The following is a 22,734-nucleotide window of genomic DNA, read 5'->3' as shown; positions in this document are numbered from 1 at the left end:
GTATTTGTAGGGTCCCCAGGATGAGGTGAAGAGATGAGTCTGACTCCATGTTCTTAGAAGGCGAATTTATAATTATTATATTATATTATATTAGCTATACTAAACTATACTAAAGAAAGAGAAAGGATACAGACAGAAGGCTTAACAAGAATGATAATGAAAAACTCATGACTGACTCCTCAGAGTCTGACACAGCTGATGGTGATTGGTCACTAATTAAAAACATTTCATATGAAACCAATCAAACTTGCACCTGTTGGATAAACAATCTCCAGCCACATTCCAAAGCAGCAAACACAGGAGAAGCAAATGAGATAATATTGTTTTTTCTCTGAGGCTTCTAATCTTCCCAGGAGAAGAAATCCTGGCGAAGGGATTTTTCAGAAAATATGACAGTGACATCTGTCTTACAACATAAATAAATATTTTTCTTGAAGAAAGCCATCTGAGTTAAGATCAAATAAATGACAGACCTGCACAAAGTGAGCAAACAGCTGTCACAGAGCCTTGGAGCTTGTTCCAGCTGGCTGTGTGTAGCATGGATGGCATGTGGGTCCCTGTGTGCTGGGGGATCCTGCCTCCCCTGGCACTCAGGTCCCACAGGACACAACACTGATGCAATCTGTAAGATGAGAGGAAACAGCCTCGGCTGTGTGCTCTTACCTTTTTCAGAAGCCGGGGCAAGGTCAATAAAACTTCGACATTTTTCACCTTTAAAAGAAAAGCATTGTTTTAGGAGACAGGAGTGGGTTGGTGTCGCTCTGCCTCCTCTCTGTGCCTGGGGTTCCTGCCCTCACTCCCAGCCCAGTCTCTCCAGGACACTGGGGACACACATTCCCCTGTGCCCAAGGGCTGGATTCCCTTGGGATTGCAGCTCCTGGGTCAGGGAGAGCAGGAAATCCTCCCTTGCTGGCTGAGCCCCTGCTGGGCCAGTGATGCTCTTCCCCAGGGCAGGAGCACTGCTGGGCTCTGGCTGGGGTGACACAGGGGCCTCAGCAGGTGGCACTGGCAGGGCATGGGCCCCTCTCACCCACACTTTTACCTTCTCATCACCACACAATGCCTGTGCCCACCCAGAGTGACCAAAGCTCCCAGTGCTGGGGCACTGCCACGGGCACAGAGCTCTCCATATGCAGATGTGACTGAGACCAAACCTGAAGCACAAAGAAGCTAAGGAAATGTATAAATGTTTTAAAAAATTGTTTCAAAAGCAGGCAAATGCCTTGCTCTGGGCATCACAGCCTGTGCCCCTCCCTGTGCTCCACTGTAAATTAAATTTTCTCTGTTTAGGACACCACCTTTGCCCTTGCAGGAATTCTTGAGGAGTTTCTGAACAGGAAATGCATCTTAGGGTGGGCTCTTTGACCTTTCTTTTTACTTCTTCAGGTAACCAAACATTATCAAATAATTCCTCTGCCCTGGGTGCATCCCTCCACCAAGTGTATGTGTTCCTTTTGATCTGATATGCTCCAAGGAGTGCTGGCCAGAGGTCATGGAATAAAGTCCATTTTGCCCTTTAAGACTGTAATTGATGCAAAGGCAGTTATAGGACTAGGCTGTTTTATTTTTTCTAAATTAGCTTTGCTCATTTTTAATTACAAAGTTCAAAAGACTAATTTAGGAAAGGTGAGCCATTAAAAAAGAATAAACAGTGAAATGCCACAGTGATGGTGAAGTCAGTGTATTTTTTTCTTATTTGTAATTCAGTATACATAAAAAGCAATATAAAGTGTTCACCTTTCTGGTGTCTTTGCTGGCAAGATTGAGATAAATGCAATAATTCAAATGATAGCTGTGCTGACATAAGAATCTATTATTTTAATGCTATTATTTCTCCTTTTTATTTACTTTTAGCAGTGTTAAATCCATGCTAAATACACCGAGAGGTGATGTGTATCTAGTCAATTGTCTAAGTAGCTATAAAAGAAAAGGTTCACTTGACATTGACATGAACATTTTGATTTGTCCAGGGGAAGGATTTCTACTCTGTGAGTCCAGAGGACAGCCAAGAAAAGGAAGTGGCACTTGGCTTGCCAAAGCACCATCTCTGTTTCCAGATTCAGGGCAGGCTCTATCTGGGCAGAAGGAGTGTCAGTAAGTTTTGGGGGAAACAGATGGAAAGATAACTTCTGGATCATGGAAATTACCAGCCCTGCACATTTCCTGTTCAGAACAGACAAGATTTTCCCACCCAAATTCTGAAATGCTCCAAGGATGGTAATACCCATCCCTTAGTGACTCAGAGATGGATTTTCTTCCCACTCTGGTCCACCTCTGGAGAGTGTTTCCTGATACCCAACCCAAACTTCTGTAGCTGCTCTGGCATCAGTGCAGTCATCCTTTGTCTGCTTGGAGGGACAAGAACAAGCCCAGCTCCCCCAGGTTCTTTACTTTAGGTTCCTGACCAAGAAATCCAGGTAAGTAAGTGGACTATGAAAGATACTAAGGTGTAAGTAGAAAACATTCTCATCCAGAGCCTCTGAGTTTAGGGTGTGAGGTTTTTCAGGAATTTTATTGACATAAAATCAAGGGAATATAGGGAGAGTGACCTCTAGATTTGGACTTGATATAAGCAGATTAAGCAGGATTTTTCATTCTAGCCATATGGATCTGTAGTTTGGCTCTGTTTTTTGTGGGGTTTTTTTGTCAGATGTAAGTTATTACTTTTATCACAGTTTTATTTGAACCTGACTTCAGGCTGTCTCTCACTGATCATCCCTCACTTGTGTTACAGGGAATCCAAAGCCATATTACTGGAAACCTTTAACAAATACCTGGCTCTCCAGAATGTTATCCCAAGAAAGGCAAAGGGGAATGGCCTTTGCTACTGGAAAAACTGCACAGGCTGCTCTGAAAGCTGGTGGTGCCTTTCAGCAGAGTCTCTGAGTTACCAGAGTTTGGCTGCAGGACAGAGGAGAGGGAGGTCACAGGCTGCTGGGAGGAATGAGCATCCTCTTCCTCCCTTAAATTCAGCCTGCCCAGAACACCCTCTCTCCCTGTGGTGATGCCTCCAGTTCAAATAACGTGGACAGAAAGTGCTGGAGTGTCCAGAAAAAGTCCTCTAGGAGCCATAGCAAAAAGAATGGCTGGAGACAGAGAGGAGCCTGATGCCACCTCACTTTCAATGGCTGATTGTGCCTGCTTGCTGCTGAAGGTCACAGTAGGAGCTGCACAAGCAGTTCCTGACTCTTCCCTTTGCTGTTCCTGCTGCTGTAGCACTGGAAAACCCTCTTCCATTTCCAATGGTAGCCACTGGTGGTATTTATAAAGCACAGTCACACTTGCACATGCAGACGTGCATCTCGCTGAGAACTGAAGATGTCAGCAGTGCTTTCACTGTTCCTCTTAGGATTTATTCTAAGTTATTTTTGGGTATCTTGTATAACTGATCTCTTAAGCCCTCTTAAGTTTAATTTTAGACTTGGCAGAGTTTATCCTGCTGTGCTGTCCTTTTCCAGATGCATCTTCTCCCCCTATCCATGCTCCTGGAGAGTCTTTAGAGAATATACAAAAGATTGCTCAGAGAAGCAACAAGAAGAGTCTCTGGGATTCATCCCCTGAGAGCTCTGCCCTCCCCTGTTTGTGGCTGTGATCCTGACAGGGAAGAAAGCCCAGGAGTGACCTCTCCTCTCCTCGCTCAAGCAGAAAGAAGAGGTGGGACCTGGCTGGAATTATTCTCTGCACTTGCACACAGGAGCAGTGGCCATGAGCAGTGCTCATGGGGCTGAGTGGAGCTCAGCATGGACAGGGAGATGCTGGAGGCTGAGCAGAGAGGGCTGACCAGCACCTGAGCAGCCATGGGAAAAGCATTTGGCATCAGCTTCTCCTCAGGCTTCCTGAGGGTGAGGTAAAAACATCATCTGTGCAAGTCCCTGCAAACACACTGCTCCTAATCATACTGACCCTGCAGGGGCTCTGCTGGGCCTTCCCAAGGAGGGGACATGTCACAGGATCTGCAGGACTGGGAGTTACCAAGAGTCCAAAGTTTATCTGTAGCTAATGATTCCTAATTAATTAATCTAATTCTGTATATGTGCATGTCTGAGTGTTTGTAGCTTGCTGGGGAACTTCAAGCTGGAGCAGCCAGAGAGTGAGAGGAGACACATCTGGAAAGACTGAGCTGGTGGGTGGGGAAGAATGTTGAGGCTGTGTGGGTAACAGATGCAGAGCCCATGGAAATATCTGAGGGACCCCCAGTGGGATGTCCCCATGAATCTGCAGTGGGAACAGGTGGAGGTGTTCCAGCAGGATCTGCAGAGCTGGGCAGGCAGAGGAGGAAGAGGAGCCAGTTTGGTGCTGAGGGTGGTGTTTCTGTGGGTGCTGATGAAGGCACAGCTGTCTCTGACACCTCCCTTTCCCTGCAAAGTGGAGGAGCTCCATCACCTGCCCCACTGAAGGGTCAGTGTCACACACACAGGGACAGCTGGGGCTCTGCTGGAGGCAAATCCTCACACCAAGGCAGAGCTCAGAATTCAGCTCCTCTCTAGCCTAAAGAAAGCCCAAGTTCCCCCAAGTTCAATCCTGACAGAAAATCAAGATAAACAGGTCCAAAGAACCATCGGGTCCCAGAGCTTGCTTGCTCCAGGGCCTGCCCTGCCCTGCCCACCTTGTGGGTACATCACACATGCCTGGCTGGGGCTTCCACCATGGAATTCCTGGAATTCCTCCTGGTCCTGTGGAATTAGAGAGCTGCACAGGGCAGCTGAAAGGCAGGTCTGTGTGCACGGAAATTGGGTCTGAACTCCAGCACACAGGTGTTCACCCAAGCCCTGTGTGCCCTCTGCCTTTAAGCCTTTGGGAGACCCACACTCTACTCCTTCTTCCACATAAAAGGTGGAGTTTGTTTGCTCCTATTCTCAGAACCTCACACAGCCCAGGAGCCTGGTGGTTTAGACTGGAAATAAGGAAGAGGGCAGAAAAAGCACCACAAAAGCACTTCAAGACAATATTCTGTTTCTAACATAGCTGTTGTCATAGCAAAGAGCAGAATTTGATGTTCTGGGTCCTGCTTATTGGTCCTGCATTCCCGAGGTCTTTCCTCTCTGAGCCAGGGGAAAATGCCTGATTAGTAATGACAGCAACAAAATAAAAACAACCCTGAAAAAATCCTACTTTGTATGTCTTGCAATGACACGGTTTGAAAATATTCAAGTTAAATAAATTGACTTAAAAGAAATCTGGTAGTTCTGGCTGAACTCTGTTATAACTCTGCTTTTCATCTCGCGAAAAAAAAGAAGAAAGAAAAGCTGTCTGTATCCACTTACTCTGCATAAAATTTTACGAGTTCAAGAGTGCAGTTATGATGGAAATTTAAATGATTAAATTTCTTTTAAACAACATTCCCTTTTAGTAACACCCTGGCTCCCAGCCTATGACAGACAAGGTCCCCTTTTTTTCCCACTAGGCCCTAACACATCTTTATCTCTCCAATTATATCTAGAGTCATGTGATTCTGATGAGATCCCACATCATCTACTGAGAGTAAAATAATTGTATTTGTCTAAAAAAAGATATAACCCTCCAGGGATCCCAGCCTAGATGAGGCTGAGGACTCCAACACAACTTCAGTGAAAAAAAGCACTACATGAGGGAAAATACAGGTTAATAGGCTCACTCAAACTGAGCTGGATCAGGTTAATTACCAACTGAAATATGAAAACTTTGTTTAAAGTCATCTCAGAGCACTTAATTGACTTTTTTTTCCCCCTAACAAAAAATTGAGTGCTAATCAGTAAAATCAACATTTTCCAGTTGACCCTGTTGATTTTGCTGAAGCGATATTTTCTTCTGGAAAATAAACAAGCTCACACAGAATTGCACAAAAATATGTCTTGAACTACGCAGATAATTATTTTCTCTTCCTCTGACAGCTGCCACTCATCGCTGGAGCCCACCAACATTTCTTCTACCTCTAAATATCTTGAGAATTTGCCCAATTTCTCAGGGATTACTCACAGCCTGTACTGCCTTTGGGATTGCTTCTAAACCTCAGTGTTGTGCTGCTGTTCTCCTTCAGCAAAACCCAACCCCTTCCAACTTCCTACGTCTCCAAGTGGGAAAATGCAGAGCTTCCCACTTTTCCATTTCAGGCGCGGTGCGCTTCTCCTCATTTTGCACATTCCCGAAGGAATGTTGCTAATTTTACCCCAGAGGTCCCATTCCCACGGTGGGGTTCCCTCCTGGGGGGTTGGAGCAGGGAAGGGCTGTGCAGGGCAGGGAGTGTGGGCAGAGCTGGGACTATGCCATGGCAACTGCTTGTTCCGGGCTGCAACTCTTCCCTGATGTGAAAAATCTTCCCCAGCATCTCAAAGCAAACATCTCCACGGGCTGCTCTCAAATCATGTCTAATTGAAAGCCAGCCAAGTCACAGGATTCAGCTGATTATCTTGGTAAGACCTGGAGGATGTGTACACACATCCATCATTTGGAGAGCTGGGAAGGAGGTTGGGTTTCCAAGTGATTGTGAAAATCGGGGGAACAGCAGTGCTGAGAGAGGTTTTCAATGATTTTGGTGTCAAATTAGAGCTGACTTCATTAAATCAAGGAGCTCTGAGTTGATTTAAGCTTTTGAAGCTGTACAATGGGAAGGGGAAGGTTTCACCTGCTCATCCCAGGGGTGACACATTGTGCTGACCCTGAGCCAATATAAATATGCCAAAGTAAAGTAGATATTGGCAGTCCAGGATCCCTGAGACACCCAGAAAGATGGGAAAGACAAACCCCAATGCTCTTCACAGAGATGTAGCTGCTGTCTGTCCCTCACTGTATGAAGTCCTTCCTTCTCCCATCCTCCTGTGCCTGCCCTGGCTGCTCTTTGGGTTGAGATTTCCTTTTTTCCCAGGCAGGAACCCCTGGCTTGGGGTATGGAAACAGCTAACTTCAACCTTTTCTCCATGACTTTTAAAGGAAGTGAACTGCAGCACACTGGAAATGAATATCCAGTTTTGAAATCAAGTGGAAAAAAGTTGTGTTTGCATTTCCTCTTGTGAACCTTATTCCCAAGCATGTACCCAATAAATTTGAAACAAACTTCTCATTAGTGTTTTTTGTCTGCCTGGGAGATGCACAGTGAAATCATGCTGAATGATGAAGTTTTTTGGTCTCTCCAAACCTAGTGAGTCTAAGCATGGTGAAATGTCTCTACCTAACTGATTTTCCACATTGTGAGCATGGTTTGAGTCCTTTTGGTGGCCAAATGGAAGGTGGAAAACAGGCAAGTGGAAACATGCAGAAACAAGCTATGTCATTCCATAGTAATTACACCTGCTTCATTATTGCTCACTGGCTTTTGTATCCCTTCCTAAGCTACATCAGCAAAGGCTGATGCTGCCTTTTGGTTCAGCAGCAAGAACACTGATGTCACACCAATTTGTGACTGACAGAGGGTCCTGGTTTCAGCAGCCCCATTCCCTGCCATCCTGGTTCCAGCAGGGACAGAGTCAGTTTGGTTCCTGCAGCAGGCACAGGGCTGGGTGTTGGTTTAGGATGAGAACAGTGCTGATAACACAGAGGTGCTTTGGGTGTTGGTGAGCAGGGCTTGCCCAAATCAAGGGCTTGGCAGTGCCTCATGCTCTGCCACTCAGGAGCTGCACAAAAAGCAGGAGGGGGCATGGCCAGGACAGCTGACCTGAGCTGGCCTGGGGGATATTCCAGACCTTAGAATGTGATGCTCAGTGTGTAAACTGGGCAGAGTTTTGCTGGGAGCTGCTATCACTGCTTTGGGCTGGGCAGCAGTGAGCAGGTGCACTGTGCAACACTTTTTGGGGGGTTTTAGTCCTTTCTCTCCCCTTTTCTCTATTTATATATATATATATATTTAAATATATATATAGTTTTTAATATTTTATTTTATTACTTCTTGTTGTCGTATTCTATTTATTAAGCTGTTCTCATCTCAACCCACTGTTGTTGCCTTTCTCTGGCTCTCCTCCCCAGCCCTCTGGGGCAGTAGTGAGTGAGGGGCTGAGCAGCACTCAATTATCAGCTGTTAAATCACAACAAACTGCACATCCCAATTGTGAGATCTGCCAGTCAGCCAGCTCTCCTAACCCCACATAAGGAAAGTTTTAACATCAGGATTGAGTCTGGTGTAATTTAAAACCCACAGGGGTACCGGAGTCATTGATCTTCCATCCCTTATGCGTTTCCTCAGCCCTGAAAGCATCTGTTCATATTTTGCACTGACACTGGGGTAAGGCATCTCAGTTCCCTTTGAAATCTGGGACCTGTGTGTTAATCTTCCAGCACTTTGAAGTTTATCCCATTTACAAGGAGCCACCAGAACTCCTCAGATGTTTCCTTTAAGGCTACCGGGTTAAATGGCTGAGAACAGACACATCCAAACACATGAGGAACAGTAACACATCTAATAAGGAGTAGTTAGCTGCCTGGTCCCTTCCTTTGCTCTGTTATGAGGCTCAGCCTGCAGGGACTTTATGTCCATGTTTTATGGATGATGGATGTTCACAAAGCTAGTCTGCCCAGCAGGATCAGGAGGACCTAAAATCCAAAACTCCCAGAGCACCGCAGACACAAAATATCCCCAACATGCTATAAAAACCTGAATGTCTGCAATAAAGCAATCACCAGCACAGAAATCACAGCTATCATGTACCACAGGAAGGGAGCACGAGTTCTCGTGAGGAACACGAATAAATCTGTAAATTCCTATGGCCAGACCTATCTCATCCTGAAAGCAAAATACCAGGGATTTGTTAGGAGGAGTTCACAAGTGCTCTTCTGCAATGGATCCTTCCCAGGCTGTTAAGGAAGGCAAAAATTTGTTACTCTGCCTGATATCTAGCCTGAGGGAGATTTCCCTTCTGATCCCAAATTAGATCATCAGTTTAATGTTCAGTGCATGAGCAGCCATACCAATTATCTCCTGAGCAGCTGGAATAATGTCAGCAGTGGCAGAGCAGCCTCCTCTCACACTGCCTCCACCTGGAGCCAGTTTCTGCTGCTTTAGATTAGATTAAAACCTCCAGAAAACGTGATGGGCACCCAGTCAGCAGCTATTTTTGCCTTGGCTCCCACTGGCGCCCAGCAGCCCCCTGGGGCAGGGATGTCACAGAACAGGCACCTCCTAAAACACCAACACATCAGCTATGCAGGACTCACTCCAAGCCTCCTCATGCCAGAAACACTCCTCTTCTCTCCTGCAGCTCTTCCTGGCACTTTGGAAGGCTCCATTTCAGCCCCTGGGTTTCCTTTGCTCACACTGCCCTCTGTGGAGGTGAGGTCCAGACACACTCTGCGGGAACCTGTCCTTGGATTGACACTTTTTTCCCCCTCAATTATGAATTATTTAAGTAATTTTATTTTCTTTATCCATACATATGTAAGGTATCACTACATCCCCTCTAGCTCTTCAGTCTGGTGCACTACAGAACATCAGCTTTCTTTTCTTGAAGGAGATTCTCTTCTCCTTGACTACCTTGGAAATCCCACTGCACCTATTTCACCTTCCCTTTTTTCTTACCCTACCCATGCACCATGGCATTTACAAAACACACTGATGTTGCCTGTGGTGCTGATTTTTCCCTAGAATAATCTCTTTTTTATGCTCCCCACAGACAAGCACTGTCCCCCAACTTGGTTCTTATCCTCCCCCTGCAATTGGCACCTACCTGGGATCTCACTTTAGGCCTTGGCATCTGGTGCTTTTAACCTTCTTTAAAATGTAATGCTGCTCTTACAACTCTATCAGGCCAGCTCACACTTTCAGTTATGCAGGAAAAAAATCTCTCCTCTGTAATGCCAATATTCCCAGATTTTGTGTGGCATGTACGTAAGAGGCGCAGTCAAAGCAGGATTATTCTCTCCAAATTAAAACTTCTGTGTTGGGAATTGCAAGGTCTTAGACTGATTCTCTTTGGGCCAGTGAGGCAAACACATAATCCCAGGGCTCAGCTGATCCCACAGGAGGAGCAGTGTAACCTCCCAAGGAGTGCAGTGAGGATGCTGATCAGTTTGAGCACAGACATTTGCTGATGGCCACGGGCTGGCTGCAGGATTCATCTCACCTTTATTTCTTTAGGTGACACAAATTGTATCCTTAGCTCCTTTTTTCCCTGGATTTCTAATCCCAGCAATAACAGAATCAGTCCCAAAAGCAAATTTGAGGACAGCTAGAAACATCTGGTCTCTATTGGGATAATTCTCCCTTTTGTATTACTTGCCACAGTCTCCTTGTAAGACTGTCCTTTAGTCAGTTTACAATCTATTTATCCCAATGATAATCAATAAAGTGAATCTGCAACACAGGTTGATGCAGAAGGTCTCTCTGCTCCACTGTCTTTGTGTTGTCTGCAATGACAGGGATTTAGGGAAGCCAGTGGCAGATATTTAGGGAAGAACAAAGGGGTGGGCACGGGGTGATTGTGCTCCTGTGCTCCCCTTGTCACACCAGAACTGCAGCAGCAGTTTGGGGATTGCTCTAAAATCATCCTGTCACTGACAGGAATGGAGGTTTGCTCTCTGGATCCATGCAATTCCCAATTTTGGCCTTCTCAGCATTCCCTGGCAGGGGGCTCTGCAGGAAGGAGCGCTTATTTTTGTCTGTTATGCCTTTTTATTCTGGAATCACGGAAGCAGTCAATGGTGTGTTTTGTCTGAGCTCTGTCACTGTCACTCCATCCCCACCAATGGGACATCTCTGTGCCCTGGGCATTCTCTCCAGCCTGGAGCTCAGGCTGTTCACTGTGGAGCCTGCCTGCCTCTCCCTCTGTTCTCACCATCCTCCCCACTCTCTGCAGCTCTTCTGGAAAGAATTTTCACTGGACATTCCGCCAAATATTTTTTTGCAAATCCACAGAGACTGGGTCTAATCCATTACCCTTGTCTGAGAAGTGATTCATCTTGGTAAATGATTTACCTTTAATAAACCCTACCTTTGATAAAACCTATTTGTGGCCATGAAATGAGTGCTTTCTCAGAAAACTGTCCTAAAATCCCTGGGTCAAGTGGCCTGCACAATTTTTTCCCACTTTTCTTTAAAGTAGTGATGTACAGATTCTTTTAACCCTGCATTTTCATGTACCAATTATTTCAACATCCTCAGATGGAGATTATCCTAGCCCCCTGGGTTCAGTTCCTCTAGCACTGGAAATTTTATCTTTAATACAGAGCTCTACCTCCTCCATTCCTTTTACCACTCTTTCCTTCCTAACAATTTAGAACCAGCAATTTTTACATTCCAGTCATGCGAATAAACCTGCCAGGTTTCAGTCATGCCAATTATATTGTATTTCTCATAATCCAGCAAGAATTCCCAAGTCCTCTTGCTTTTAATTATATACTCACAAGGTACTTGTGCCCAGCCCCTCTCTGGGCAGCCACCTGTGGTGAATCACTGTGATGTGTGATTATCACAGGGGCGGGGGACAGAGGTGCTGCAGAAACACACTGCAGCTGGGAAAGGCTGGGGCAACTTCTGGTGTTTATGGCACAGATTTACTCATTTCTGCAGGAGAAACACCATCCTGCAGCTGGGGATGGCTGGGGCAACTTCTGGTTTTTACTCATTTCTGCAGGAGAAACCCCATTGTGTAGCTGGGAAAGGCTGGGGCAACTTGCAGCTTCTGGTGTTTATGGCACAGATATACTCATTTCTGCAGGAGAAACCCCATTCTGCAGCTGGGAAAGGTTGGGGCAGCTTCTGGTTTTTACTCCTTTCTGCAGGAGAAACCCCACTCTGCAGCTGGGAAAGGCTGGGGCAACTTCTGGTGTTTATGGCACAGATTTACTCATTTCTGCAGGAGAAACCCCACTCTGCAGCTGGGAAAGGCTGGGGCAGCTTCTGGTGTTTATGGCACAGATTTGCTCATTTCTGCAGGAGAAACCCCTCTCCCTTGCTGGCTTCTCCTCAAGGCACATTCAGGGCCCACACCTCTGACCCATTTTGATATTTACATCCAATCTAAATTCCACTCTCCCATTTCCTCCTTCAGGAGTAATAATTGGTATAGAGCACACAAAGGGCTACAGGCCCCTTGATCTCCAAAAAATTCAATCCAGACCCACAAAACAAGTTATGCATACCCATTCCTGCTCTCCTGATTTCTGGGGAGCATCCTTGTTTATTTAATGGGACAGTACTGCTAAAAGGCTGCTGGGCAGCTGCTCTTCCCCTCTGGCTGTGGATGTTAATACTGAGCTTGTCTCTTCACTGGCAACTAAAGCGAGGTCTGAGTTCGTGGGTTTTTCTATTAACATCAAAGCAAACACACAATTGAGCAAAACTGGCTGACTGCTCATTGCTTCCCAGCAACTCAAGCTACTTCCTACTCTCAAACTCCCCTTTAGAATTTGATATGCCACCTTGCCTACTTAATGTGCTAATTTTTTCATGGCGTGCGTGTTCTTGAGTCATGGAATCCACAGCAGGTTCACCACTGCTGCTGCCAGTGCAGCACTGTTGTGGGGCCGTGTGAGGTGCCCGAGCACAGACCGTGTGTGTGCAACAAGATACGTGCCCAAAGTCACATTTAAAAAGAAATTAAATGCTGGTCAGCTTGGCTCTGAGGCAGCTGGCCCTGGCCAAGGAGTTCACAGCCCAGGAGGAGCCCCAGGTGCAGACCATGAGCAGCTCAGTCTGCAGAGCTTTACCCTCATCCCCCTCTGGGGTTGGGTGTGCTGCTCCTACAGAAGGCACCTCCACCTGTGTGGCACCCAAAGCACTGAACCCACTCTGAAAGCGAGAACCTCTTTCTGTTAGACTGAGATTCAGCACACTTTTGAGTCAGAAATTGTGCTAAATAATTACAGGACTCCCCCAGCAATGAAATAGAAGTGCTCCAGTCCCTCTTTTCCCAGAGGGGATTCACAATTACATTTCTCAGGTACTAAATGCTTTTTGAATTCTTGAGGTGTCCTAGACATGCTGGATAAAAATAAACTCTAGATTCACAAATTATTTCAGAAATAATCACAGCATTCAATCTCTGTTAGAGCTGTCAGTGGAAAGCAGAAACTGGCACCAAGAGGCAGGCACGCTCCACTGGGCTCTGCACAAAGTGGATGGCACGCTGCTTGCACCTCAGCCTCTGGAATCTAAATGCACCTTGCAGATAAACAGGGGCAAGAAGAAGACACTCAAAAATGTGTTTGCTTGCTGCCTAAATGTCATTTTAAGGTGTGACTGAGTCCCAGCTCCTCCAGCCAACTGGGAGCCTGGAATGCTGCTCCATCAGCCTGCTGGGAGCTGCTCCTGTTGGCACTACAAGAGCTGCTGTGTTGCAGCTGCACCAGTGCAGGGAGCAGAAAGTTTTGGCAGTGTGGCTGGAGGAGAGAGAAATCAAAAGCCTGGTGGCTGGAGGAAGAATGTGGCTCATTGGTGTGGAGGTTTGGAGGCTCTGGAGAGTTTTGGCAGTGCCACGATCACACAGTGAGTCCCTGGCATTCACCTGTGCCTGCTGGGATCCAGCACAGAATCACAGAGGGAGGGGACCCACAGGGATCATCAAATCCAGCTCCTGGCCCTGCACAGACACCCCAACAATCCCATCCTGTGCCTGAGGGGGCTGTGCAGACACTCCTGGAGCTCTGGCAGCCTCAGTGCTGGGACCATTACCAGTACCAGTACCCTGGGCAGCCTGTTCAGTGACCAGACACCCTCTGGGGAAAGAACCTTTTCCCAATATCCAACCTAAACCTGCCCTGACACAACTTGAGGATCCTTGGATGCTGTCACTGGTCACAACAGAAGAGACCAGTGCCTGACCCTCCTCTTCCCCTCATGAGGCAGTTACAGACTGTGATGAGGTCTCCTCTCACATTGCCTAAATTCAGACATCAGTGAGTCAGGGAGGCATTGGGATAGGATGGGAGCTGTGGGAATGGTGCTGACCATGGGCTCTGGCCATATGTTCTGCTGACAGAGTGTGAGCCTGGGAGTGACTGGGGAAGGGACTTTGCCTGGAGCAAGGCTGCTGCTGCAGTCACTTTAGAGTGCTGCTGGTAGAGTTTTAAGGAAGATGCTATTGACAGTGTACATCTGAGCTGGGGACTTGGGCTAATTGATACACCACTATTTAACAGTATTAATAAAATGCTGATGCCTGCAGGACTGGGCTCAGCAGGTGTGCTGAGGGTGAGGATGAGCCTGTGGGGTGGATTCCTCACAGGATGAGCCTGTGGGGTGGATTCCTCACAGGATGAGCCTGTGGGGTGGATTCCTCACAGGATGGGCCTCTGGGGTGGATTCCTCACAGGATGGGCCTGTGGGGTGGATTCCTCACAGGATGGGCCTCTGGGGTGGATTCCTCACAGGATGGGCCTCTGGGGTGGATTCCTCACAGGATGGGCCTCTGGGGTGGATTCCTCACAGGATGAGCCTCTGGGGTGGATTCCTCACAGGGAGCTGGAGTGGGGCTGTCTGTGCAAGCACAGCCCTGTGCCTCGGGGCCCTGCAGCTCAGATAAATGATCATCAGTCAGGCTGCAAGAGGCCATGACAACATTCTGACAGTCTGGCATTCCAAAGCCATCAGTCTGAGTGAAGAGCTGTCGGGTATTTTATGTTGGCACTATTAGGGACAAATTTAGACTCGTGTCCATTACATTGTTCCTGTCCTTCCCAGGAGAAGATATGGTAAATCTGAAAGAGGCAGCTGTCTGTCTAAACCAATGTATCCCTGTACCTGCCTGGGTTATTTCCAAAGGCTGGTCACTCCTAGTCCGATAACTGAGGAGTTTCAGATAAGAGGAAACACTCACTGAGCTGCTGGGGGTGTGGGGAGGGAGAAGCAAACCCTTCTCTCCTGCTTTCACCATAACTTTTTAAAGCTGGCTTCCAGCTCTCTCCTGAAATCACCCACTACAGCACAGCTTTGTTTACCCAGTACAGAATAGATCTCTGTGTTTCTCTTCTCCCACAGATAACTCAGTTTTCTGAGTGGGCTAGAGTCACACAGTTACAACTTATCTCACACCTAAATCTGGACTTGGAAGGATTTCAGTATGTGCCAGAAATATGGGCATCCTTGATCATGCCACCCCAGCTAAGATGCTCAAAAAGCCAGGGAGTCTTAGGCTGCTCACTCAGGCTGCTGTGGCCTAAGCTGATTCCCAAATCAGTAAGACAAATCAGCCTTTTTCCCTGTGTTTTTCTTTCCAACATCAAGAGTGTTGCTTTGGTGCTCTCATTTCAGCCTGGAGCCGTTGCAGTCCCAAGGCTGGAGTTCATGAACTTTCCCTTTTTAGTATTAAATTCAGTTTTAATAAGCAACTAATTCTGCAAGTACTCTCCTCAAAAACACCAGGGAGAATACACAACCCCTTGGGATGAAACAGGCTGAGAGCACTTCCCCAGGTTTGCCCCATTTTATGGTACATTCTCACAGAGAATTCTATCAATTTTACCAGAATTCTACCCCAAATTTCCCATTACCAGAGGGTCTGTGTTCTCAGAGGCATAACACATCCATGGTTAGCTGTTTCCCTCTCCCAGCAGTGAAGGACCAACTCCCTGATCTACTCCTAGGGCAGTGGCAGGACGGGATGGGATGGGATGGGAACAGCCCAGTGAGGAACAAGTGTCCACAACCCATCATCTCCTACTGAGTCACATCTGCAAACTTTATTTTTCAGTCACATAATCTAGAAAAGAGCTCTTTCAAAAGCAGAGTGTGGATGCTAGCTCCAGCAGACAGCTCTGGGAGCAGGGGCTGTCAGTTTGCATCTGCTGAGACTCAAACCAGTCCCAGGGCAGCTGCCTGCCATCCACCCTCCGGTGTTTTATTCCTCGGCAAGTGCCAGGCTACAGCAGAGGAAATGAACGCGCTGATAAGCTGGAGAGATGTCTTTCTGAGCGCTTCCCAGCAAGTAAATCGCTGAGCAGGGAACAGAAATGAGCTTTCTTGTGCCCGGTTGAGCCCTTTAACTGCATCTCTCTGCTCGATAACCGCACACCCCAGGGAGGGCTGGCGGGCGGTCATTCACTTCAGGGAGAGCACAAAACAGGCAAAAGCGGGTAAAACCCGTGATGTTTGTGCTCTCGCTGCCCTCGCCCCGCTGTCCTGGAGGGATTGCTGTGGGATGTGTGCCGGAGCAGCGCCGTGCGCTCGGAGCGCTGCCCGCCCGCGGCTGCAGTGCCCGCCCGGCGGCACCGCCGCTGCTGCTCCGGGGCTCGGCTGGAGAGCTCAAACCTGCAGCGGGTAAACAGGCAAACCCCTGCTCCCGCAGGAAACAGGTTGCTTTCCCACAAGGAACTGTTAAACCCCTGCCTCTCTCTGCTCTAAGGTAGAGCTCGTCTATCCTCGCCGGTCGCTTATCGCGCCGAGGCGGACACAAAGCATCGCAGGCTGGGAGGAAGTTGTTTTATACTTACCAGCAGCATTGATATTTTCCTCACAGGAGTACCAGATCCCAGTGTGGAAATACCTGAAAAGGAAGCGGTCATCTCCCGTCTCCCAGCTGTAATGAACCACATTCTGGTTCGTCTCATTTGCAGTCTCATTCCCGCCGTAGTTGAGGCAGTTTGTCTTCTTCTCTTTCCCACAGCTCGGCTTGGGGACCCTCTGTGTGCCCTCACACCAGTGGGTCGTGATAAAAGCTGTTGTAGAGAAGAGGAGAGCCATCAGATTCAGACTCACTGCTAGCAGGGCTCTGCATCTTCGATTTGTCTTCATGGTAAATCCGCCCTCCCTCCCCCTCCTGCTGAGAGAAGAAGTCAAAGGGGTTTGTTTTATTTGGGAGAGGGGGGGGTGGGTTTCAAAGCCTCTCACGATTCAGAATCCAGTTGTCCAGGCATCAAAACTCTCAGCTTCTTCCAATCTGCTGCTGAAGCGGCGAAGGAAGCTCTGCAGCCAGACTCCCATTCTTCCCCCTTGACTTGAAGCCCTGCCTTTGTTGGTTAGAGCAGCAGCTGCCGGCGCGGCAGCGGGGCCGGTCCCTCGCAGCCGCGGAGCTTCAGCGCGCTGAGGGCAGCGGAGCGGCTCTGCCTGCCGAGGAGCCCCACAGGCGAGTGAGCATCTGCTCGGCCGCCGCACACCATCCTCCCGAGGGGCTCCGCAGCCTCCTCCGCCGGGAGACACCTGCAGGCTGCCGGGCTCGCCGTGCCCTGCTCCCGGAGGATGGGCAGGGACAGCTGCCACCCGCTGCCACCCGCTGCCACCGCCGTGCCCGGCGCCGCTCCGAGCCCACTGCAGCGCGGCCGGCCTGCGGGAGGCGTCACGGCTCAGTCCCGACAAGAATTAGTGTTGTTATTATTAATGTTGTTATTATGTGGAGCTGCGAAAGGCATTTTTCGTGTGCCCCGAGGTAGAGATTCGTCCAGGAGGAGGAGGAGGAGGAGGGGTGGAGTGGTACTTTAGCATTTCTGCTCTGAGCTAGAGAGGAGTAAATCCAGGGCTTGATTCTGCTTTCAGAACATTGGTGCAAATCTCTTTCTTCAGAGGCTTTGCTCTGGCAGCCCCAGAGGAATTTAGATTTGAAAGTGTGTGATGTGTAAAACCCACATCACACACTTTCAAATTGTCTTTCATAATATCAAGCAAAGCCCCTTGCCCAGGCTTTCATTCCCAGACCCAGCTCGTGCAGATGTTTTCATTGAAGTGGATCTGGAGGAAATTTTGTAGGTCCTGCTTTGTGCAGACGGACAGAGCTAATTAGAGCAAACCCTGGGCTTTATTCACCAGATGGCAATGCTGAGAGCAGGGAGCAGTTAATACTCAATATCCCATTTCCAAATAGAAGTGCACGGTCCTCTCACAATGTCCAGCTGGCTTGTAGAGTTTCTGACCCCCTGCACATTGCTCAGAGCTCTCTGCTGAGCGCCCTGAGGAGCAGAACACCTGGGCATGGTGGAGACACAGCCCTTGAGACCCAGTGTCCAGCACTGAGGTGGCCACACTTGTCACACAATAGTTCTGTCCCTTGGTGGATGAACACACTTTTCTGTGGTGAAGAAGCTGTTGGTGCCTTCTGAGTGGGGTTTCCTTCCAGCCTAGTTTGGACTCTTTGCAGGGGCCTCTCAGAGCAGCCCAGCAGTGGCTTTCCCTGGAAATATCCACTACTGGAAATATCCGATATCCTGGAAATATCCACTATTAGAAATATCCAATATCCTGGAAATATCCACATAGCCAAGCAGGCTCACACTGACACACAGGACAATGCCCATGCACCCACAGGCAGAGCTGCTGCTGTGCTTTGCTGACAGAACATGGGGAGTAGCTCCTCCAGCTCCTTGAGAAAGCCAGGGAGGACGAGGTGAAATTTGTCCTCAAGGCTTCCAGGACCCGTTCCTGCCCTCCTGATGCCCCTCACAGGTAGCCACAGAGCTCATGGCTCTTTTTGGTGCCTGTCCCAAATGTCTGAGCCCACCTGTTGATGACATTTCCCACTGTTTCTACACTCACTTGGCTTTGGTCATCTTTTGTTATAAATACCCTGGAAAGGTAATAGAAAAATTTTGTGAGAAAACTCACAGGGCTCTGTGAGAGCAGTTGTGATGGCAGCTCTGCAAGTTTGGTGGAATAACTTTGCACCCAAGAGGCTTTGCCTTGCCCACTCCTGCCTGTGCCTGGTGATGCCACCTCCTCAGTGCCAGGCTTTTCCCTGTGCTCTGCACTATCACAGTGCCTCTCCTTGTCCTGTTGGACTTGCAGAGCACCTCTCCCTGTCCCACCCCTTGCAGCCAAATAACCAGCATTCTTTCCTTGGTTTTAATTGCAGGCAAGAAATGGAGGTGATAGTTATTCAGAGGACCACAGGATTATTATTTCAATTATTTTTATGTTTAGGACAGTTACTCAGGGATGCATTTGTGGTGCTCCTGTATTTCTCAGGGTTATCCACTTGCTAAGAGGAATAAACAAAGCACTTGAAACTTTGACAGAAAGCCTTCACAAGAAAGCTGGTGCTGTTCTTCAGGACTGTCTTTCAAGTGGCTGCCAGCATCTGAATCATCACACTTCTCCAAGTGTGAATATAGGTCTTTACAGCTCTTTTCTCACAAATTCTCTCTATCTGTTGCCCTGTGAATTGTGTTTGCTGGCCTGCAGCACCAACACCTGCACACTCTGCTTCTCCCTGTGCCCATCTCCCTGAGGGGTGGGCATCCAAGACTTTTGTTTTCTGGGATAATTTTGTCCTAAATACTTCTTACATTTTGTTTTTACTCCTAATCCTAACAGATATTTCTATTTCTGTTCCTCCTTATCTTCTTCATTCTTGTTTTTCAGATCGGCAGAGCTGTTGAGAACTGACATGGTGACATGGTGGCAGTAAATAAAAAAACAACCACAAAATAAAGCAGAAATTTGGGTTGTTTTATGATACAGAGCTTTTAGAATCTTAAGCATTTTAAAAAACTGAACAGAAAGTAAAGTAGGCTCAGTCAGAGAATCTTTTAATAAGAATAATTTTCTTTTTCTAAAGGAAACGAGGTTTTTTTTTTCATTGTTAGGATTACTTGAGAAGAAGGAAACTATTCTGTGCTATGCTCATGCTGTAATACTCCAATGACTTCTCTTTATATAATCTCTGTTTATCAGATTTGTTGTGTATAAAAATGGAAAGATCATGCATATGTTGCAGAAGGCAGTTCAGATGCCTGGATTAAGTAGTATTTATGTGGTATTATCTTTGATGATAACTTAGAAGGGTTTGAATGCTACAGAGATATAGTTTTCAGGTTGTGGTTACAAGAATCTTTAAAAACCTTTTTGCAGTAATAACTTTTCTCAGATGTTGTGAGAAAAATTACCTTCCCAGGTTATAGTAACCCATTTTCCTTTAGTATTTCTTATAGGATCAGTGTAAATTGTTATTACTCAGTGTTTACTGTGTACAAAAACAATTTGGCCGGGAGGATTTAAAATAATGATAGCTTTTGCAAAAGGAATCTTTCAATCAGGCTCTGTTTTTCACTAGTGGAAAACAGAGGCACCATTCACTGAAGTGAGAGGAAGCCCTACTTTTGGGTCCTCTGGTGCTGATGGGGACATGGTGAGCTCAGTCTGGGTGTTTATTTGAACCAGCAATGTCAAATGCATGGGATTATATCCTGGATTTAAATCAACATTTTAAACCCCCTATAGTTTTATTTAAATTTTCATTTCTTACGGCTCTGTCCTCCTGGGCTTCCTCATGTGTTTATTTGGTCCTTTTCGGCTGTCACTGGACTGGATTTCCCAGCTCCTCCTGCCACTTTGGACTGGGCCCCTCCTGGCAGCTCCTCTTTGCTTTTCCTCAGCACCACAGAGCCACAGCATTCACTTGTTCAATTCATTTGTCTTGCAAATTGCTCAAAATCTCCTTTTCTGGTTGGAATTTTCCTCCCTTGACATAGAGCTCTGCATAGCTCATCTTTCTCTTGCTCTCTTTCCAGGGTAAATATGAATTATTGGTGTGCCCCCAGTGCACCTCCCCTGTCTCTGCTCTGTCCAGCAAAATGGGAAATTTCTCTTTACCTCAGTCACTTAACAGGTTTTATTTTTATATTTGGAGAAGAGGGCTGGGATGGAAATGCTGTCCATATTTCCCCAGACTGTGTCACCCAGCTGTGAAGTTTATGTTCTCTCCACCCCAGACTCAGGCTCCTTTTTGCCGTTTTCACCCCAGTTTTTATCTTTTCCTCAGAGCTCTGGCCCCAAGCAGTCTGTGTTCAGCAGTGATGCTTGGCACTCTGAGCACACAGCCTGGCCTGCACAGTCCAGCTCATCTCAGAGATGCTGCTCAGAGACAAACCTGATTTTCTGACAGAAATTAAGCCCTCAGCAAATGGGCAGCCCCCAGGGGTCCATGTGAAGGTGGGCAGAATGTGGATACCACAGGAAATCTTGGTCTTCACTTTAACTCATGACTTGCAGTGTGTCTTTCACGTACTTTGCTTGTGGGCATTTAGGCAAGGACGAGAAGATTGCTCAGGAAATTCTCCCTGTTCCTAAAGCAACCAGGCAAAAAATGATTTCTGACAGTACTGTCGCAGAGACCTTTAGTAATCTTGACAGAAATGAAAGTGGTAAAATAAACTGTTGCCTCTCCCATAAAAATTTCCTTTGTCCAGCATCACTGGGCAGTAGAGAAGCCATCCCTGAGTGCCCTCTCTGGGTGCTGTGAGCAGCATTGCCCATCCTGGCTGTGCTTTCAGGGACTGCAGGCACCATCCTGCAGCACACAGGCTCCCTGAGGGTCCCAAACACATCAGATCCATCGGATCCATCCATCAGGCTCCCTGAGTGTCCCAAAGAGCATCAGATCCATCAGATCTATCCATCAGGCTCCCTGAGTGTCCCAAACACACCAGAGCCATCTATCAGGCTCCCTGAGCATCCCAAAGTGTGACCGTGTTCACAGGGGTTTTCAGATGAGGGAAGAGACAAGGATCTGACTCCATGTTTCAGAAGGCTTGATTTATTATTTTATATATTACATTAAAACGATACTAAAATAATAGAAGAAAGGATTTAATCAGAAGGTTAGATAAGAATAGAATAGAAAAGGAATGAATTATAACAAAGGCTCTGTCTTGGCTCTCTGTCTGAGCCAGCTGGGCTGTGATTGGCCATTAATTATAAACATCCAACATGGGCCAATCACAGATGCACCTGTTGCATCCCACAGCAGCAGATAACCATTGTTTACATTTTGTTCCTGAGGCCTCTCAGCTTCTCAGGAGGAAAAATCCTAAGGAAAGGATTTTTCATAAAAAGATGTCTGCAACACCAAAGAGCATCAGATCCATCAGGCTCCCTGAGTGTCCCCAACACATCAGATCCATCAGATCCATCCATCAGGCTCCCTGAGTGTCCCCAACACATCAGATCCACCAGCCAGCTCTGCTCTTTGTGTCACAGCTGGGTGGGACTGGGATGCCAGCAGATTAACACTCATCTGCTATCTGCGTTTAATTCTTCCAGCAGCTGCTGGAGAGCAAGGGAGATGAAAAGAAGTGACAGGTCTGAGTCATGCCTCGATTCGTGTCTGGGGGAGCTGCCTGGCTGATGGCCTGAAGAGGCAGTCCAAAAGGTCAGGGCTGAGCAAGCACGACATTCCTGAGGCAATTCCCAGCCAGCTATTTACATGTGCCCACCTATGGTGGGAGTGAATGAAGTGTAATGCTATCCTACTTTTGATCCTGGATTAGAAATTTTTCTGTCTTAAAGTTACAAGAATTATTTCCTCACAATTGACAGTTGGATTGGATTAAATTAATATTTAGTATTCTTTGTTAAGGCTAACTATGATATGAGGCAGTCCAAAAGGTCAGGGCTGAACAAGCACAATATTCCTGAGGAAATTCCCAACCAGATATTTACATGTGCCCACCTATGGTGGGAGTGAATTAAGTATCACACCATCCCCCTTTTGATCCTGAATTATAAATTTTTCTTTCTTAGAGTTACAAGAATTATTTCCTCACAATTGACAGTTGGATTGGGTTAAGATGAAAGTTTAATTACTATTTAGTACTCTTTGTTAAGGCTAACTTTGATATGTCTTAAGTTGTCACAAGGAGCTGCAGGCCCACTTAAGAAGAACTCTAAAAGCAGAACCCACTTCATTCTTTATTGCTTGTAATTAAAGAAGCATTCTTGCACATCAAAGCCTTAATGGCAGCTTGTGAGTCTTTCAATATTCCTGGGCACCCTGGCCTGGCATGAGAGCAGCCCCAGAGCAAAAGTGGCCACAACAAAGAGAGCAGTGCTGAGAAATGTCAAAGGGTTCATTACTCAAACATGCTCTTTTATAAGCCAGGCATCTGATTTCCATATTCATATAAAGTTAT

The 22,734-nt window shown here is 47.1% G+C and overlaps 2 protein-coding genes across 2 annotated transcripts in view; both read right to left on the bottom strand.

The window, feature by feature from the left end:
- The window catches only part of GSG1L (GSG1 like), a 47,591-nt gene extending 30,779 nt beyond the window's left edge, over positions 1-16,812 (bottom strand). The window contains exons 1-2 of the mRNA XM_059484676.1: positions 16,330-16,812; positions 664-711 (exon numbers count right to left, since the gene is read on the bottom strand). Coding sequence (XP_059340659.1) covers positions 664-711; positions 16,330-16,630 — 349 coding nt within the window. The 5' untranslated portion in view covers positions 16,631-16,812. The remainder of the gene's footprint in view (positions 1-663; positions 712-16,329) is intronic.
- A 42-nt stretch (positions 16,813-16,854) lies between these two features.
- Positions 16,855-22,734, bottom strand: part of IL20RB (interleukin 20 receptor subunit beta) — a 29,048-nt gene continuing 23,168 nt past the window's right edge. The window contains exon 9 of the mRNA XM_059484675.1: positions 16,855-17,159. Coding sequence (XP_059340658.1) covers positions 16,855-17,159 — 305 coding nt within the window. The remainder of the gene's footprint in view (positions 17,160-22,734) is intronic.

The sequence above is a fragment of the Ammospiza nelsoni genome, chromosome 17, assembly GCF_027579445.1.
Source record: "Ammospiza nelsoni isolate bAmmNel1 chromosome 17, bAmmNel1.pri, whole genome shotgun sequence".
NCBI classification, from domain to species: Eukaryota; Metazoa; Chordata; class Aves; order Passeriformes; family Passerellidae; genus Ammospiza; species Ammospiza nelsoni.
Note: the sequence above shows the minus strand (reverse complement) of the source record. Positions and strands in the feature narration are given on the sequence as shown.